At 43.9% G+C, this 21,085-nt stretch overlaps 1 protein-coding gene across 1 annotated transcript in view; it reads left to right on the top strand.

Annotated features, from left to right (window-relative positions):
* Window positions 1–4,249, top strand: part of MOXD1 (monooxygenase DBH like 1) — a 773,208-nt gene extending 768,959 nt beyond the window's left edge. Inside the window, exon 12 of the mRNA XM_086925392.1 lies at window positions 3,964–4,249. Within this exon, the coding sequence (XP_086781518.1) occupies window positions 3,964–4,143 (180 nt within the window). The 3' untranslated portion in view covers window positions 4,144–4,249. The remainder of the gene's footprint in view (window positions 1–3,963) is intronic.
* Window positions 4,250–21,085: the final 16,836 nt, after the last annotated feature.

Genomic DNA, 21,085 nt, shown 5'->3' with positions numbered 1-21,085 from the left:
AGAGCTACTTTCCAGCTCAAATCTTGATTTGGCTTTGTTTTGTTTCTGTCACTTTTTGTGACACTCCACCCATGCAGCACCTTGGTAAATCTGGTGATGCTGCCCTGGCCAGGTCTCAATAAAAGCTGCAGAACCTGCAACGTGAAGAATGGCATTTACAGTCGAACCCCCTCAATCCTTCGATTATCTCTTGATCTGCATGTTAGTAATATGTTTGTTTTTAATTTTTCTCCACAGCACCAAGACGTATTGGTATATATACATCTTATCTGCAGTGTTCCAACCACTGGTCCACAGTCTTGATAGTCTTTACTTGTCCTCCTCAATTTCCTATGTTGTCCTCTCACAGGCTGCAGGGGCAGCATGTGCCAATCCAAGGTGGGGGGCTAGATATATATATATATATATATATATATATATATATATATATATATATATATATATATATATATATATATATATATATATATATATATATATATATATATATATATATATATGTATATATATATATATATATATATATATATATATATATATATATATATATATATATATATATATATATATATAAATATATATATATATATATATTTATATTTATATATATATATATATATATTACCTGTCGCCAGTAGGTATATATAGTTAGGACCTAATTACCATAGGAAATCCCCAACATTCTATTGGAAATAACTTTGGCGCCGATTGAGGAATCTGCGTGTAATTTTCCTTAAATTTGCTCACCTACGCTCCTTCCCTGAAAGCTTTGGGGGGATTCATCAAGCGGGGCCCGAGAAAAAAGGGGGGTCCCAAAACGTGTTTTCCCCATGTTAATTTCCATGGGACCTTTAGACACGGCTGCAGCCCGAACAGCTGAATGGAATTGCACCAAACTTGGAAAAATGGTAGGGCCTGGTATGCAGATGTGCCTTTTCTTTATTTGGTAAAAATCCCTACAGTAGTTGTTGAGAAAATTGAATTTGAGCAAATTATATATCTATACGCGCTCAACATTCTATTGGTAATAACTTTGGCGCCAATTGAGGAATCTGCGTGTAATTTTTCAGAATTTTGGCCAGCCCCGCTCTGCTCCTTCCCTGAACGTTTCGGGGGGATTCGTCAAGCGGGGGCTGAAAGGGGGTCCCAAAACGTGTTTTCCCCACGTTAATTTCCATAGGGACCTTTAGACACGTCTACAGCCCGAACGGCTGAATGGAATTACACCAAACTTGGCAAACTGGTAGGGCCTGGTATGCACATGTGCCTTTGCTATGTTTGGTGAGAATCCCTCCAGTAGTTCCTTGAGAAAATTGAATTTGAAATTTTTCAAATGGCATTTTCTATGGGACCTTTAGACACGGCTACAGCCCGAACGACTGAACGGAATTACACCAAACTTGGCAAAATGGTAGGGACAGGTATGCAGTAGTGCCTTTTCTATATTTGGTGAAAATCCCTCCAGTAGTTGTTGGGAAAATTGAATTTGAGCAAATTATATATCTATATGCGTTCACCGTACGCACACCTTACGCGTACGGTACGCGTACGTGCGTGCACCCTTACGTGCACGAGCGAGTTTCTGATTGGCTGGCAGTCGACTGTCAACATTCCAAACTGTCCAAACCATGAAGTGTTGGCCACCATCTTGTTTTTCAGGAGAACTGAGGCACAAGAGAGCCCAAAACAAGAGTGGAAAACACCAAAAGGGGGCAGGGTAGAGACCCCCAACCCTCTAGCCCTTCTCAGGGGGTCCCAGAAGGACCCCCAAGGGCAAAAAAAAATCCAAAAAAAATCAAGGGGCCTGAGAAGGGCTAGGGGGTCAGGGGGTCTCTACCCAGCCCCCTTTTTGCGTTTTCCACTCTTGTTTTGTGCTCTCTTGTGCCTCACTTCTCCTGAGAAACAAGATGGCTGGTCAGGTGGTCCCAGAAGGATAATAACATATATAAACGTTATCCGCTAATAGAATTAGCATTTACAAAACCTTTAAAATGTAATGAAAACAAATATAGGTTTCACGCCTGATATAGTTAGGAATTAGCATTAAAAAAAACATGCAAATTCACTGAAAAAACCATAGGTTTCAGGCCTTATATAGTTAGGAATTAGCATTTAAAAAACCTTGCAAATTCGCTTAAAAAAACATAGGTTTCAGGCCTTATATAGTTAGGAATTAGCATTTTAAAAACCTTGCAAATTCACTTAAAAAACATAGGTTTCAGGCCTTATATAGTTAGGAATTAGCATTTAAAAAACCATTGAAATTGCTCCTATATAGTTAGTTGTACTAACTATATTTCGCGCACCCGCAATCCACTGCTGATGATGTCGATTGATTGATTGATTAGCTTTATTCGATTTCAGTAAAAAAATCATTAAAGCAACAGCAGTACATAAATATACACCAATGCATTAATACATTAATACATTTCATTTCATAAAAAAATTAGCGTCTATTAAGAATAGATTAAATCAATAGGATAAATCAGCTAAGCAACAGGAAGAGTGAACAAATTAATTAAAAACAGCGGAGAGGTAGCCACTCAGTGCAGGAATTAGCATTTAAAAAAACATTGAAATTGCTCCTATATAGTTAGTTGTACTAACTATATTTCGCGCACCCGCAATCCACTGTTGATGATGTTACATATTACATCATTCATGACATGGTCAGTGACATCACTGATGACATCACTGATGACATCTCAAATGACATCACTGATGACATCACGGATGACATCTCATTTGACATCACTGATCACATCACTGATGATATCATTCATGTGATAATACGATGCACCTCCTCACACTCTAATATAAGCTTTGATACACCCAGTGTTAAATACAGACTACCATTCTTGAAACCATTGACACACCAATACCAGTTACTACATACGCACTCACTGATTCCTAGGTCTACACACACATTCACTCATTCACCCATAGAATCACTCATACATACAGTCACTCATCAATACAACACTATCATATGCACTCATACACCTATACAGACACTCACACACTGCCACTCATCCATGGAGTTACTCACACACCTAGTCAGTCATGCAAAGAATCAATCACACTTCCATTTCCTCAACTATGCAGTTATACACACAACACCTTACTTATTCAAACATATACTAACACATACTTACTCTCTAATACAATCACTGATACAAATACACAATGATCCATACAGCCACTCGCACATTCACTGGCCTCATGTATAGTCATTTATATATGCCAACTCTCACATGCACTGTGTTTTACATATGTACTTACTTGGACATGTAGCACCGAGATATCCATTCACTCACCAACACACCCATGCACACAGTCAACCGCCCATACAGCTGTTTCCACATGCACTCTAATAGTATTTGTCATTTTATTTTTCTTCTGACTGCTGCATTTCAGCAGTCAGCAGAGGAACCACCCCTGACTGGCTGCTGTGGTTATTTCTACGCCTATTGATTCATATATTTTGCGCGAGTCTCTGATGCGGCCGGAGATGCCAATGCACTGTCATCACTTGCTTTTCACTGTACATGTATTGTTTATACGCCAGGTCTCTAACAATGATATCACGCATCTCTATACTGTTCTCTTCTTCAGCCCACTGACAGCTTTCTGGTAGAGCAGCGCTTAATAAAAATAGAAATGAAAAAAAAATACATTAATAAATTAAGTAATTCTTATTTCAAGTGCTCAAGGTATGAAGTAAAGCATGCATGCGTTGTACTCACACAAGGCCCGAGAAGAACAAGCCCTCACAGTATCTTGTGTTGTCTTTTTAATATTGAAGTTCATCTGCTTGTTAATTCTAAAATTAGGGAGGCGATTTCCTCCCTCGCGTCGGAATATTAAGCAATGAATCAGTTTTCTGTCTGATATCTCGGATTCTGACTAGATGAATGAACAGACTCTGTCCATCTCACTCTATAAATATGCGTCTCTTTGCAGATTCAAGGGATGCTGGTTTCGCCTCCGGACGTCAAGCCCTATGAACAAGAAGCGGTAGTGTGCCCGTCTTCATCGACGCTGTCCTCGCCCTCCGGTTCATGTCACAAGCTCTCTGTTGATCTGATTCTCACTATATGCATTACAGTGACTACCACTGGGTGGAATTTCCTCTTTCTGTAATTAATATATTGTCTTTCACGACAGAGTGTTCTTTATTACATGCGAGTTGTGATATGATTGCACTGATGCTCTTAAATACTTTTTTTTTAATAAACGAAAAAAATGACTTGCCTGGCCCAAAACAAGGTTTTGTATAAAAAATGTTTCAGTTCTACAATAGCTGCTTTTGTCACAGACCAATTACCATACCAAGTTTCCTGTCTTAAAGACAGATGGCCACATTCTGAACCATGAGTAATTTGCCACTCTTCTAAAGCTGTTCATTTTTTGTGTGAATATAGAATGGCCATTATTGGAGTGAGGGGGCACATTACACTCTTTAACTGAGTCAAGAAATGACAGTACAGATACTCAGGAGACGAAGATCACGGGCTGGGTGTATTACAAAAACACTTTACACCTCGAGGGAGTCATTACTGAAATCTTTTTAAAAAATCACGCGCCCAGTGAGCTGAGTTCTGGGCTCAGGATGTGCCAAAGGTCACACGCTGTTGTAAGAGCCCATTGGAAAGCATGCTTCGTGCTGGAAACCACGGTTCACGGAATCTGCTGGAGGTGCAGTGGGCCGAAGATATGGATGAAGGCAGTGCCTTTCACACGGACCCAAAAGGCATTGTTGTGTAGGCCGGGGATGTGAGAGCAAGGCAAACCTGAAGGTCACGCCCGGTATCTAAAGCCCAGAGGCATGGGCTAAGCACGGGTACTCATAGTACGTCCGCCCCGGCAAGCCTTCCTCAGCGGCCCGCGGACCTTGCAGACATTGTACCTGTGTTTTAAAAAAATGTTTTTAAGTGTCAGCAAACACCGCGGCAGCAGCGCGGACCCAGAGACACTCTGCTCTATGGGGGCCAGGCGATTCACAACAAAGCCTCATTAACAAGTAAATGGTCTTTTAAAGACCTGTGAAGAACTCGGGTGAGGCTGTGCATGTGCCTGGGAAGCTAGGGTGAGGTGACAGAAGGAGACAGACAGAGGGAGACGGGGGGGGGAGGGAGACAGAGGGAGGGAGACAGGGAGGCAGACAGAGACAGACAGAGGGAGACAGAGAGAGTGGGAGAGAGAGAGGGAGAGAGAGGGAGACAGAGAGGGAGACAGAGGAATGGAGACAGAGAGGGAGACAGAGGTAGAGAGACAGAGGGAGGGAGACAGAGGGATGGAGACAGAGGGAAGGAGACAGAGGGAGACAGAGGGCAACAGACAGAGGGAGACAGACAGAGGGAGACAGGCAGGGGGAGGGAGACAGGGAGCCAGAGGGAGGAGGGCGACAGAGGGAGGGAGACAGACAGAGGGAGGGAGGGAGACAGATAGAGGGATACAGAGGGAGGAAGACAGACAGACGAAGATAGACGGAGACAGACAGAGGGAGGGAGAGGGTGGAAGACAGAGGGATGGAGTCCGGGGGAGACAGAGGGAGGGAGAGGTTGACAGAGAGAGGGAGACGGACAGAGGGAGACAGAGGAAGAAAGACAGAGGGAGACAGTGGGAGGGAGACAGAGGGAGGGAGACAGAGACAGACAGAGGGAGACAGCGAGAGACAGAGGGAGAAACAGAGAGAGGAAGACTGAGGGAGGGAGACAGTGGGAGGGAGACAGAGGGACAGAGACAGAGGGTGACAGAGAGAGGGAGGCAGAGGGCAACAGACGGAAGGAGACAGAGGTAGAAAGACACAGGGTGGAGACAGACAGAGGGAGAAAGAGGGGGACAGCCAGAGGGAGGAGGGTGACAGAGGGAATGTGACATATAGAGGAAGACAGAGGGAGGGAGACAGACAGAGACAGACAGAGGGAGACAGAGGGAGGGAGACGGAGGGAGAGAGAGGGAAACCATTAGCCGCTAAGGTCTTGTCCAATGATTGCAGGAGTCCAGGGAATAGCGGAAAGGACACGCCATGCAGTCAACAGTGAAGGTTGACCCCTCAGAATAGGGTGACCGGGCAGCCCGAATTTGCTCGGGCGGTCGCAGTTTTTCACCAGCTGTCCAGGCAGATAATAGGAAATTTAGCTCATGTCTCGGTTTTTAAAGAGGGTCGACTGAAACGGCGGGAGGTGCTTTTTATGTTTTACACAGCAGGGATATTTAGCAATTGTTTCAAGAAAACAATTTAATTAGAAGGGAAACTAGTGTGTTTTAAAATTGCATTATATGTATGTTCTTACTGCCAGTACTTTATTTCTCTGCTGAGGAGCTTTCATTCTGTGCGCTCTCTTTAAGTACAATTGTAGTCCTTCTTCTTTTGTAAAATTTCCCGGTTTTCAACTTTAAATGTTTGGTCACCCTACCTCAGAATTGCTTGATTACTACCGCTAATTGTACAAAAATAATACTTACTCTCAAAAGAATAGGCGTTTTACTGGCCCCACGTAAGTCCAATGCAATTGCAACCTGCATAAGGACAGATGTTGTGTCAAGGGAGAGGTGAGAGGGGGTCTCAGGCTGCCTGGAACAGCCGAAGGAGGAGGCGGTGTGGGGAGGTAAGAGGCATATGCAAATGGAAGGAGGTGTAAGTGTCTGCAGTGGAGTTACAATAACATCACTGGAGGTGATTGATGAAGCAGCCCTGCTCACAGCCTCAGTGGAAGACAAGGCAGAATCACCAAAAGAAGAGTGTGCCCTTTTGTTTTTACTTTTGCTGTACAGGTCATGCGGCGGCCGACTCATAGGCATTGGTTACTCTCACTTGAAGGAATTGTGTTATTCCTTTCTAGGTGTGGCTCAGCAGCCAGAGCGACTGACTCAGGAACAGGGGATTCTTGGTTCGATTCACTGCTTCGGCAGCAGCTCAGCTCAGAACCACGTGACTCTGGGCAATAGCTGACTTAATCGCCCCAATGGCCCCCATCGTCTTGAAATCCTAAAGGGGGTGATAGGCTCTCGCTTTGCACATAGGACTTATGATTATTGATTGTTATACAGATTCCTGACTCCATAAATCTATACCATTGCTTCTTTCATTGCTTGCCTGGATTTGCAGTTCCAACACCACATCAGTCATTCATGTCGGAGTGCTCAATGTCTTACATGTTTAGGTGATTTAAAACTGTATGGACCATTAAATCTCATGTATCGCTGCTGACTGCTCCTGCCATCTGCATCAGTAAACTTACTGGACAGTATAGCTGAACCCAAGGGCAGCCTCTGCTTTTCCCCTGCATTGCTGTCTACTTTCATTGTCTGCTTTCCTGGCTGTACCTTCCACTCCTATTACATCTACTTCAGCTGCAACTTTCCTGAAGGCAGGAGGTGTTCAGTGTCTGCAGTCTGTGGCTATCCTTCACCCTCACGCAGGAATCCTATCTGCTACAAAAGCTTCTGGCATCAATATGCTTTCATAATCTGACATCCTTACAGGTTGTGGTGAAGGTCACTACATGCATTCTGAGTTGAGAAGGTACAGTTCAGGTTTGGCCCACTGCACGCATACACCCTGCACAGGGAGAGAGGTTGACTTGTTTGAGGCAGTAGCTCCATGGCAAACTAAATTTGTATCAAATTGATAATAGAGCACAAAGTATTGTGTTAGGATTTACTTTCAAGTACAAACTAACCCTAGAGTAATCCAAAGTAACGCTAGACACTACTTTGCACTACTTTACGTCACGGTTTGTGCCTTGAGTGGTACATGGGCATTCCTATGCAACCAACTTTGTGTTTTTTACACAATTCCCGACACACATCTCTATCTACTAACATTGGGAGGCATGGATTAGTTTAAAATAACTACTATTCCTTGAGGCAGGTGTAAAAAAGTTTGTGAAAGGCAACCTTAAGTGCGTCAGGTCTAGAGAAGTAAGCAATAGCACTATATGTTGGTAAATATGAGGCTCCTCTGTTCTCTTTCTTTCACACAACACAGCACAGCAACTTTGGTTACTGCACTGCATTGCATGTAAACTTAGTAAATCTTCTGCCAATTCAAATATAATGCACTTCTATGGATGGAACAGTAGCTGTGTCAATTCCCTGGGGAATTTGGGGGCATCTTACCAACAAGTAGTGATATTTATCGCTAAATAGTCTTAGCAACGTTTTTTTTATCGCTACCTATCACTGGATATGTTAGCGGAGAAAACATGCTATTAGCAACGTTTTTCTCCATTGTGCTAAAATATCCAACGATAGAGGCAAAATGCGTGAATATCGCTTAGAATACAGTGATATTCACGCATTAGCGACAAAATGCTCTTAGCCATGTTATCCACCTCCCATTGGATAACATGGCTAAGAACTGGTCTGGGCAGGTGTTAGTATTTGGAGATATTCGCGCTTAGCGCGAATATTTCCAATGCTACGCCTGCCTTGCTAATAGGCGATAGCAACGTTAGCGACTGCTTTCAGCCGCTAACTGGTTGGGTACGCCCACTTTGCATGTCATTAGCGATAAACATCGCTGACATGCAAAGCGGGCCCCAAACACCTCGCTATCGCCTAAAAGCTGTTGCTAACATCACTTAGCAACAGCTTGCTAACAGGGCGATAGAATTATCGCCGCTTAGTGGCCGAAAACGGCCGCTAAATCGGCGATAATAGCCTATCGCCCCCCCCCCCTTGGTAATATGCCCCTTGGTACTCCAAAATTGAGCCTGGTCAACAAATCAATACATTCAATAATATGTGGAGCACACAAGGCTCCACAAAAAGGGCAGAGAATATTTTAGTCAAACCATGAAGATTTATTAAATGTCAATGGGTTATGGAAGGTAAAAAACAGGTTAGCAGCAATTTATTATCAGAAATTGTATGCTTCCATTAATAAGCAATCAAAATAGATCAAATCTTACGAAGCAGAGGACGAACTAGCATGGGATCACCTCAACGGGAAGGACTAAGGAAAAGTCAGTCCTCTCTTTGAGAGGGCACTCAAAAATCTCCTGTTCTTTTCTGAAAATATAATCGCTAACATTACGCAACCACACAAAAGACTGTCTAATCATGTTAAAGCAAAATTATACAATTATATACTCATTAGCTCCCAAGGTTTTGCATACTATTTGCTGCATCCTTCAAACTTATGCCATCTGTAACAAGATACATGGACTAGCTTGCATACTGCTGGAGTCTGTTGAATGTGGTATTCACGAAAAACAACATCCAACAACGATAACAAAGAAAAGAAAATATTTCTTCACATGGGAAAAATGGACAACGAACATAGGGGCATATTATCAAGGGGGTTTATCTCTGCTTTTTTGGCTTTAAAAGCCAAGAAAGCGGAGATAAAATTATCTCCCTATTACCTAGCTGTCGCTAACACCAGTTAGCGACAGCTAGTAGGAGATAGCGACCATCTTGGGCCCCACTTTGCATGTCAGTGATATTTATCACTAATGAGATGCAAAGTGGGCGTGCCAAGATGTTAGAGACTGAAAACAGTCGCTAACATCGCTATCTCCTATTACCAACTTTTGGAGATATTCGCGCTAAGCGGGAATATCTCCAAAAGCTAACACCTGCCCTGAGCAGTTCTTAGCCATGTTATCCAATGGGAGGTGGATAACATGGCTAAGAGCATTTGCTCGATAATGCATGAATATCGCTGACTTTTCAGCGGTATTCATGCATTTCGGCCGTTTTTTATCGCATTTGCGATAAACCTTGTTAATAGCAAGGTTTATCTGCGATAAAAATCGCCGATGTGCGGCGATAATTTTTGTCTCTAAACAAGTTAGAGACTAAAATTATCGCTAGTTGTTGGTAATATGCCCCATTGTTTTCAATAGCATTTAAACTTCCCTAAAAATAAAATGTTGACATCAGTAAACAAAGATGAAAACCCATTTTGAAATTAAATCCTACAAGTAATATAGTAAAATTAAATGTGAATAAACATAACTTCTCTCTACAAATAGTATTAGTGTGGCTATGCGGTAAAGTCATAGTGTGTGTGCGTGGATGTGTGTGTATATGTGACTTTCTCACATGAAATCCCAACCTGCTTTCAGCCAGTATTGGGTTCCTCAAAGAGGTACTATTTGAGTCCAAAGGGGAATGGCCACATGACCCTTTTTATTTCCCTCACCTTATTATGAACTGTGATTCAGTGCCGAGTGATAATGCGTATAATGTTACCTGAACATCAGTTTCTCTGCTGTCTTCCCCTCTAAGGAGTTCATTGTCAATGTGAAAGTCCATCTAAAATACCAATTATCTCTTTCCAATTCAGAAGATATTGGAAACCGTTTCTCTGAGTTTTTACTATGCCAAAGCCCTCTTAACCTCTTGTGTTATCCCTATTCACTGCTAACTTGTATGGCCGGTGTTAGAGTTGAGTTTTAATAGAAAGAAATACAATTCTGGATGGCGTGCTGGTACTACTAATTCCAATCCTACACTTCTGGTGAAGGAAATCAGTACTACCAGCATAACTACCAGCATTACCATCATCACTACTACGACCAGCAAAATCAATACAATGACAATTACCACTACCTCGTCTGTCATTATCACCAACAGCATTGCCACCACCACCATTACTAGCATCACTGCCGCCATTATCACCAACAATGCTGCCACCATCACCAACATCATTATCACCAACGTTACTACCACTGCAGAAACAACGAGTTAGGATTAGTGATCTGTAGCCCGGCACCAGTCCCCGCGGGTTTAGTAATACTTTAATTTTATCAGAAAGAGGTACACCTTCAAATCTTGTCCTAGTTCATTCCTCCACTTATTATATCTCCAAGTTTATCATAAATTCACAGTATTCCATGGATTTATCGTTTTCCGAAATCTTTTTATTCAAATAAAGTTCATAAGCACAGCCAAAACATGCTTAAAGGAAGTTCCCTGCTCCTCAGGATTTATAGAATGAAGAATGGAACCATTAATAAATCTCCAAATTTATATTTTCACGATTGACAAAATGTCCATATTCCTATACGGTGCTTTACAGTGTATTAATGATAAAGAATAAGATATAATAAGTGAAGGAATCAACTAGAACAATATGTGAAGGTGTTCCTCATCCTTCTGATGAAATTGAAGTATTAACATCACCACTGATACGACCAAACCCAATATCTCTGGCTTTAGTGACCTAAGATGCAAATGCAGTCATGGGTAATTGCTGCTTATCAAAACTGGGACCACTGCGTTGTTAATGCATGTTTATGTTGCAATATTATTACATTTATATAACACGTTCATCAACTGAGCACAGTGAATATGAAAAGGATGTGAGTTTCAAAACCTAGAAGTGCAGGGTGGTGGGTATAGGAGAAACAGAATTGAGAACATGGGGGGCTGGGAGAGGCAAGAACGACTCACAGACATTGGAAGGCAGAGCAGAGGCCATGCAAGAGCATTTGATAATCCATAGAAGAAGGAAGACAAAGGAAGCTGTTGAGGGGATGCAAAAGCAGGGGAGGAATAAACAAAAGCAGGATGACTGAAGAGAACCCAGTTGCTAAATGTAAGGGCCGACTTTAGCACTGGTGGCGCCCAGTACAACCATGTGTGTTGCTGTCCTCCAATGACCACCTCTGCCACAAATGTCCACGCTAACACCCTTTAACAGTGTCCCTCATGTATCCATAACCACTCTCTCTCAGATACATTTAATTTGTTTTATAGCGCCACTCATACCACTGTAACATGTCAGAGCACTTTACATCATACGACAAACATAAGACAGGACTACGAGGTGAAAAGTCACATCATACATACTTGTTGGCAGAATATAGTTTGAGTGTTTGGTCTAAAGAAGCCCAAAATCAGAATTTAAAATGTACCATCAAGGTTGAGGGTTTTCTTTATTAATAACAATCGGTTTCCACCCAAAGGAACCCTTTTTGCAACAAAAGGATAATAAAAAAGGGGAATTAATTATAACGCTCTAATCTATTCCTTGCAGTTTGCATGCAACTCTTTGATGCCTGTTAATAGCTCACTGTTTTATATTAGGATTTTTCGCCTATAAACTGCAAATTACAAAAGGATCTCTGGAACACAAGCAGTAACCCACAAAGACCTATTTAGTGAGTGTGCCAACTCGTGGACGTGTGCAGCCTGCAGTCATTACAGGACCCTATAGCTTAAACCTTAGCTCAGGGGATGGTCGGTAACGTAAAACTACTCCACGCATTGCAGCAATTCATTAAGGGGAATCGACCTGTGTTGGCAGGGGGAGTCCTCTGAGGTGCCTTTATGCCACCAAAAAAGGTGATCCTTCTTTACTAACAACCCGGATTAGCTAATGGCAGGGGGCTTTTCTCTAATGAGGTGTTATCCTTGCGGGTCGTAGTGGTGCTAATCTCCTTCCTGTGGGAGCTTGGATCACTTGTTTAAAAACAGTGGGACTGCCAGACCCCAAGATGACTGCCACAGTGTTCCCTACTACTTTGTGTTAATCCTTGAGAAAAAAAACGACTTCGTACACATCCCCTACCCGGCCCACCCTTCAAGATACCAAATCTGTGAACCTGTCTCTGACCTTGGAGACCTAGCTTCTTGGTCGATGCCAGGTGGAGCTACTTGATAGCTATAAAGGAGATGGGCTGAGGACTACCCTTCAGCTGTCACTTACCCAGCCGGACATTGGGCAGACCTTACTTCGTCTCTCTGTCGTATTTTCCCTCATACCCTTGACTCCACTCACTTTCTCCTTTATGCTCCATTTATGCCTACTCTTTGCTCTCTAATTATTTTCTCTTTGAGACCTAGCCGCTTGACTGTAGCCCGATGGAGCTACCTGTTAGCTGTAGAGGAGATGGGCTGTGGACTTCCCCCTCAGCCGTCACCTACCCAGTCAGACTTTGGGCAGACTCTGCTTCATCTCTCCATCCATCCTATCTACATCCTATTTCCCTCCTACACCTTACCCCACCCCTTACCCTTCTAAGCTCTTGAAATGTTCTCTTGTAACTGATGTAACTTGTAATTGGTGTAAGTTTGTGGAACCTTATGTAAAGCGCTCTGATACCTCCGGGTCAAGCCAGCGCTATATAAAACAAAACAAAAAAAACAAAAAAAAAAGTACATTATATGCACTTTGTGATCTACATGGGACACGTCCGAGACAGCAGACATATAAACCCTCTACTCTGATGAGTTCAAACATCCGCTAGACAAAACTCCAAACTCTCCAGGAAGAAAATTTATCACCAGAGTTATCTTGACATTTTTTTTGTCGCCTGAAAATTGCTGAAGGCAAAGAATGTGCCAGGAGGTGCTTTTAAAGCCATGATATTTGATATTTGATATTTGATATTTGAGGGGGTATTTCTAAAGCGCAGCGTTCGCTCCGATGGGAGCATCTTGGCGCTGAAATTCCTGGTGGAGGATCGAAAACCAATCATGGAAACAGTTTGAGTTTAGATGGCTGCCTTGGTGTAGTCATCCGTAAGGTTAAAAATCCAAGTTTTCAGCAGTTTTCTGAAAGGTTTTTCGTGAGTTTGTTGTCTCAGATTCTTGGGCATGAGGTTCCAGGCTTTAGTGGCCAGGAAGCTTAAGGTTTTTCCGCCCTTTGTGTTCAGGTTGTACCTAGCGGGGAGGATGAGGTTGTCCTGGGACGAGCGAAGGGATCGACTCGGGTTGTAGTGGGGGAAGCGTCTGGTGAGGTATTTGGGGCCGGATAAGTTAAAAGCCCGAAAAGCAACAATCAACATTTTAAAAAATATTCTTTTATGCAGAGGGAGCCAATGCAGGGATCTTAGAGCTGCGGAAATAGATGATCTTCTGGGCGGTTTCAAAACCAGTCGGGCAGCAGTGTGAAGAACACTTTGAAGTTTGGTCAGTGTAGTCTTTTTTGCTCCCGCAAGGAGACCGTTACAGTAGTCCAAGCGTGAGATTATAAGGGCTACTGTTACAGTTTTTCTGGAATCAAGTGGAAGAAAGTCGAAAAACTTTTTTAAAGATTTTATAATTCCGAAGCATCGGCCGGCTACAGTCCTGACGTGCTGGTCGAATGATAGGTCTGAGTCGAATAGGACACCAAGATTCCTTGCTGTTGTTACGGTCTGGGGGGGGGCGGCTGAGTCTTCCGGCCACCAGAGGGCTGGGCAGAAGATGGTGTTTCTTCCAATGGGGAGGATCTCCGTTTTGCTGGAGTTGCATTTGAGATGGTTGGTATCCATCCATTGGAAGACCGCAGTCAAACAGTTTTTGAGGTTGAGTTCTGCCTTAGTTGAGTTATCCTCTAATGGTACGATGAGCTGCGTGTCATCGGCATACGAGGTTACAGGTATGCCGAATGACTCAATCAGGGATAAGAGTGGGATGAGGTAGATATTGAAAAGGAGGGGACTGAGGTACCCCAGAGGAAACCCTCTTTTCTTTGGAGTGGAAAGGGCCGAGACCGGCAGTTTGGAACCTGTCAGTAAGAAATGATTCTATCCAGGATAGAGCGATTTCCGAAATCCCTATGTCCGTCAATCTGCTGATCAGGATGGAGTGGGAAATGGTGTCAAACGCCGCGGTCAGGTCGAGAAGAATGAGAATGGCCTTCTTCTTCTGGTCTTGCAGCATCTTTATTGAGTCTGACAGTTCAATCAGAGTTATTTCGGTCGAGTGCTTGGGGCGAAAACCAGATTGTTGCGGATGGAGTATATTATGAGTTTCCAGATATTGTTTGAGTTCTCTATAAACCATCTGTTCGGTTATTTTTTCCAAAGCCGGGAGGAGTGAGATCGGGCGAAGATTGGTGAGGTCAGACGGGCATTTGTTGGCCTTTTTCATGAGAGGTTTGACTATACCCTTTTTCCACAAGCGGGGGACGGATCCAGTGCGAAGCGATGAGTTAACTATATCGTTAATGATTGGGTTCACCACGTCGATGAGTTGGTGAAGGATTTTGGGGGGACAAGGGTCAGAGGGAGAACCGGATTTGCACGCCAAGATGACTTCTCTGGTTTGAGTCAAGGTGACAGGGGAGAAATTCTTAAGGCTACCAGTTAGGGATTCTAGTTGGAAGGGGGAGAGTGTACCTTGAGTTGTTTGAGCAGGGGGGAAGTTTTTTTGAATGGAGTCGATTTTTTCCTCAAAATAGTCTGCTATTTTGTTGCAAAAATCTTGGGATGGGGGAATTTCAGGTTGTAGAGCTTTGGGCTGGGTGAACGATTTCACTATTGAGAACAGCGTTTTTTGTTTCTGACTAGACTCCTTAATAGCGTTGACATAGAAGTTTTTTTTGGCGGATTTGATGTTAGAGAGATAGTTTTTCCTTAGTTGGATGTATGAGAGACGGTCATCAATGTCATATGTTCTGCGCCATTTACGCTCTGCTTTTCTACACAGTAGATGAGAAGTAGCAAGGTCAGAGGTGAACCAAGGGGCATTGGTTTTGGTATATTTATGAGTTTTGCGGGGGCGCTTGGTGGGATTCCGAGTTCTAATTTCTTGTGAAATCCAATTATGGAAAAGATTTGCATCGAGTTCGACGCCACCGGATAAGGAGGGGGTCTGAGATTGGGGGATAGGATTAAGGGTGAGATTTTCTTGAACCTTTTTCCAGTTGACGGGGTTGTCACAATGAGGATTAGTTTTACTGGAGATTTGAGGGCGTATGTGATTGATGTGGAATGGGATCAGGCTATGGTCTGTACAAATATGGGGAACCGGGGGTAAGGTAGTTAGGAGGGGAAAGTTGATGCAGACACCGTCGAGGGTATGTCCTAGTGAGTGGGTAGGCAATATGACACTTTGCTGAAGGTTGAATATTTCTAGGGTCTGTAGAAAGTTGTTGGTTTGTGGGTCGGATTTGGACTCTAGGTGTAGGTTAAAATCCCCTAGAAGGGTGAAATGTGGGTATCTGAGTAGGAAGTGTCCCAGAGAGTCGCTCAGTGTGTCGAGAAACTTAGAGGCATTACCCGGTGGGCGGTAGATTAGACCGCCTGAGAAGGATACGGATTCATTGAGTTTAATTGAGAAACCTAGGCCTTCAGTGTCTCTTAGGGGGTCTAAATTAAACGTGTGACAAGTGAAGGTATTTTTCAGTATAATGGCAACTCCACCGCCTCTCCCTTTCAGCCTGTCTTGTCTGAAGAAGGAAAAACCCTGGGGGAGGGCAATGGCTAAATCCGGATTGCTGTCTTCTGTAAGCCAGGTTTCTGTTATCTGGAGACAGTCGAGATCAGAGTCACGGATGAGGTCATGTATGTCTTGGCTATGCTTACACATAGAGCGGGCATTAATCAGACCACCTTTAAATGGCGGCTGGGATTCCTTGGGGAGGGATAAGGGAGTGAGTGCGTGGGCTGGATTTTTGATGGAGGACCAACGGCAGTGTTTGCCGCTGAAAGAGCCGGGAAGTATCGACATATCAAGTTTGCAGGAGCAGTAGTTAGTACCACGTAGTAGGTGAAGGTCGCTGGGAAGATAGTTGATGTGCAAAGTGGTCTGGGCAGAGTTTCCTGCGCCTGTCGCGGTCTTGGCGCGGACGGGCGCAGACGGGCTTGCCCTAGGCGCGCCTTTGGCGCGCAAACGGCGCTCCCGCTGCGCTCGTCCGCTGCGCTTCCTATGCATGCACATTTCTAGTTCTGGGGGGCGTGGCCTATAGTGGGCGTGGTCGGCGAGCACGCCTGGGCTGATGGCGGCCGCTCAACAAAAGAGGATAGCGCGACAGCGTTCAGATCGGCTGTGTGCTAGATGAAGGTTTGCTGTAGGCACAGATTACTTTATAAAATAGCAGAGTAACAAACTAAGTGACACCAAACAAATGTTTAAAAACACGAGAATTGCAAATGTTTTCGTACCTCTAGCTCCCGGCTTCCGCCTTAGGACTGGGCCAAGGAATTATGCAGAACGCTAGTGGTCAGCGTTTAAGTAGGCGGGTCGGGGGGGTGTGGCCTGTAGTGGGCGTGGTCGGCGAGCACGCCTGGGCTGATGGCGGCTGCTCAACAAAAGAGGATAGCGCGACAGCGTTCAGATCGGCTGTGTGCTAGATGAAGGTTTGCTGTTGGCACAGATTACTTTTTAAAATAGCAGAGTAACAAACTAAGTGACACCACACAAATGTTTAAAAACACGAGAATTGCAAATGTTTTCGTACCTCCAGCTCCCGGCTTCCGCCTCAGGACTGGGTCAAGGAATTATGCAGAACGCTAGTGGTCATTGTTTAAGTAGGCGGGTGGGGGGGTGTGGCCTGTAGTGGGCGTGGTCGGCGAGCACGCCTGGGCTGATGGCGGCTGCTCAACAAAAGAGGATAGCGCGACAGCGTTCAGATCGGCTGTGTGCTAGAGGAAGGTTTGCTGTTGGCACAGATTACTTTTTAAAATAGCAGAGTAACAAACTAAGTGACACCACACAAATGTTTAAAAACACGAGAATTGCAAATGTTTTCGTACCTCCAGCTCCCGGCTTCCGCCTCAGGACTGGGTCAAGGAATTATCTACTTGCAAACAGGGTGGCCTTACATTAAGTCAGCGCCTGGTGCAGTGGCACCCGTCACACCGCCCTAGAGCTGGCACTGCTCAATGTAATAAATACCGAAGATGGTATCAAATGAAGGGGGAAGACCAACCGAAAAGGATGATCAGTTGCCAAGGATTGAAAAGATGTAAAAGCAGATTGGTGGTAAGAAAAGGAGAAGGACGTGATCTTTACAGCTTCAGACTTATTGAAGGTCTTAGGTGAGGGCAATTGAAGAAGAGTGATGGTAGGGAAATGTAAGAATTAGATATCACATCAAGGATGTGGCCAGGGGAGAGAGTTAACATGAAGGGAGAATCTGATACAAATGGAAAATGAAACATACAAACGGAGGAAAGAAGATAGTTTGTCTTTTTATAGAGTTAAGGCGGCAGAAATTAAGTAACATCTGTAGTTACACAGCAGACAGAGTTAAAGCATAAAGGTAGGAAAGCAAACATCAAATTGTAAACCTTTTGAAATCTTTGGAATGGGAGTGACAATAGGTTAAAAGAGGAGATAAGAGAGGCTAAAGAGATATTGTACTTAGGAAATAGGAGATGGCCAAGTCAAAGCTATGAGGAGAGCAAAGAAACAATGAAGGAGAAAAGATCAGTCGAGGAGACTACAAAAGTATCAGAAAGGTTAAGAAGAAAAGCTAGAGACTGGGTTGAGGAGAGCTAAGTGTATGTAGAAGACTTAAGAGGTAATTTATAAAATGCCAAAATGTTCCCAAATCGACTCAGGTACTGGAACCACTCTCTCCCCAGCCGGTCCAGCCATTTTCTCTGAGTTCCAAGTACATATGGGAATATGTCATGGCAGCACAGAGACAGGGATCTTTGCTACCAATAGAACCCCGTTTTAGGACAAGGGCCCAAAGCACTAAGGGGTGAGTAGCTACACATAGGAGTGACAGCTAAGAGGACGTGGAATCCCCCTGACACTGACCCGGTTATGGTGGTTTGTGACAAGGATGCTTAGAGAACCAAGGCAGCATGGCTATGGCAGAACTTGGACAAGAAAACTAAGGCAGGACAGGGTTTGTAGTGGTAGTGGTGCGTTCTCGAACTCAGCTGCAGCCCAGGTTGAGTGACGTGAGACACAGAAAACTTAGGGGCAGACTGAAGGGGTATTCCATCCAGGATCCCTGACCAGAGGGGCAGATTTACTTGGATGGGTAGCCCTGACACAACGTTTTGAGGTGGTCTGTAATGGACAGGTAACTGGTTGGCTATAGAGAGGATGGAGGAGGAAAGGGCACCCCTTCTGTCACAAGAAGAGCAACAGCAAAAGTCCACAATGATCAGGGCATTATAGACTGTTTTTGGGCCAACAGGGTGCTTGCAGGATGGTGTAGCAAATGCATTATTTCTGAATAGCAGTGGTGGTGGTACAGGGATGGGGCCAAGGACCTGCGACAGATGGACCACTAGCTTGGACTTTAGAGGAAGATCCACACACAATTCAACATGTGTATGATGCAAGGGGATGGGCTTTGTAGTCTAGACGATGATGAAACCGACTGCTATGAGTCAGAAAAAGGAGATATGCACTGTCCGGGCTGGACAGGAAGGTGAGAACTGTGGGCTACAGAAGAAGGACGTGACTTCAACCAATGCAGTCAGATTCTGTATATACGATGGAGGTCTCAGGGAGGCAGAGGTTGACTTGTACTAGTCTGTCGAGGAACAATGAGGAGTCACCTAAGTGATAGCTGTCCATGGGATAAACAGATGAGAGCTGAGTGGTAGGGGATAAGCAACACTTGAGGTCAAAGGGCCAAAGGTGGATTTGAGAACACCCAGATTATGAGTATGAGGGCAATTGATGCATGGGGATGCAGGTACAAAAACGTTTTAATTTAATTTGTTCAACCCTTACCTCACACGAGTGGATTCTGAATCTGCGCCATGTTCTTCTCCTGGCAAATGGATCTTTGCCACTATTTTAGAATGGTGTTATGGACGTAGGGGTCCCGGACTTAAAGGAACAAATTATGTGCAATAAAAGGAAAAAGCATAGCATAGATGAGAAACGAAGGAAGAAACAAATCCAAAGTGCGATGTTTTTATTCACAAAGCACTTGTATCAACCTTTTCAATGGTTATACAATATGTATCAAAGACAAATTTTTGTACTTTGTCAAAATATTTCGTGCCCACATAGGAAAGGGAAGAGGGAAGTGCTGTGAGGGAGTTCAGTGAAAATAGGTGAAGATTAACACAGTATTCATTTCTTATACACCATTGGCCAATATTCATATATACAATCCTGAGATGGTCCCCCTAAATCGGAGCCACACGAAAGATCGGCACATGTCACTGCAATTTTTATATAACCAAAGTCCTAAAAAGCTGTACAAATCCTGCTGGCGATAGGAGTTGGTAAGGTAGGCGAAGGAAGTCTACGTTTCGACCCTATAACATGTAGGTTTAGTTGCCCTTACAGCGCGGGTCTTCTTCAGGACTGGGGGGCGGTGGGCTGACCTCCTTTAAAGAAGAACATGTTGGCGGGCGTCTGGTCTGATCCAACCGACCTCGTAATGATCTGGGGGCCCGAACGGAATAAGGTTAGGTTGTATTCTGATATGTTGTTAAAAAAGGAGAAGAGACCACATCACGAGTCAAGGCACCACCAGCGATTTACCTCGTGGTTCGGGAATCGATGTCCGAAAAAGTTAATGATTTCGGAGGTCCGTATCTATCCAACTTGTTTTGAGCAACAGGCGTAGCGTTGCGAAGTCTCGAGGCAGTTAATACTCGCGTCGTAGCACTCCTTGAGGAGCCGACACTGCTTATATATCCTTGGACCATACTATGGAGAACCAAATTCGACTATATAATGATATGGTATGATCATTTGTTTTTCAGTTGATACTTGTTTCGCATTGATATAGTGAAACGGTCATCTTAGCCAGCAATTATCCTGCATGGTGAAGGAAGTGACCCAATTAGAGTCACCCGGGTCACTCGCGACCACCTCTCAGCCTTCCACACAATTGAAGAGTCGATCAGACAGTAGAGAATACAAATCAAAGAGATTTTATTTCAGGTACACTTGAGTGGAGTCTGGTCTGACCACCCTCCTCATATTGCTGCAGAGGGACTGACTTCCGCAGGCATAGTGATACATGAAATACCTTTCATAACCAATAAATACACGCCCACACTGGAAATTTCCAGTTGGTAGCTGGTGAACAAAGGAGGTGCAGAAGGATGGGTTTAAGTCCTGAGACTGGGTACATGCTATCTCAGCACCAAGGTCACTCTGCCTGTTCCCGCCGCTCTAAAGGTAGGAGCAGGCCTATCTAATGGGAAAGGTATGTACTAGCAAAGACAGTGTATTCATTAGCACAGCGAAGCTCAACGAAAACGATCACAGCCGCTTTCAGTTAGAGCAGACACAGCGAGAGAGAGTGATAGAAGTCCATTTCGATCATGGCTCAAAATGGCGCTGGTTATAAAATGGTGCCGCAAATGCTAATTTAATCATACAATGCATAGAGAATTTGCTTAAAACATTTCTATTCCAACAATGACTCATCCTTAAAAACTTTACTTTGCTACGCATTTATTTTCATTGGAGCTTTCGT

Source organism: Lissotriton vulgaris, chromosome 6, assembly GCF_964263255.1.
Source record: "Lissotriton vulgaris chromosome 6, aLisVul1.2, whole genome shotgun sequence".
NCBI lineage: Eukaryota > Metazoa > Chordata > Amphibia > Caudata > Salamandridae > Lissotriton > Lissotriton vulgaris.
Note: the sequence above shows the minus strand (reverse complement) of the source record. Positions and strands in the feature narration are given on the sequence as shown.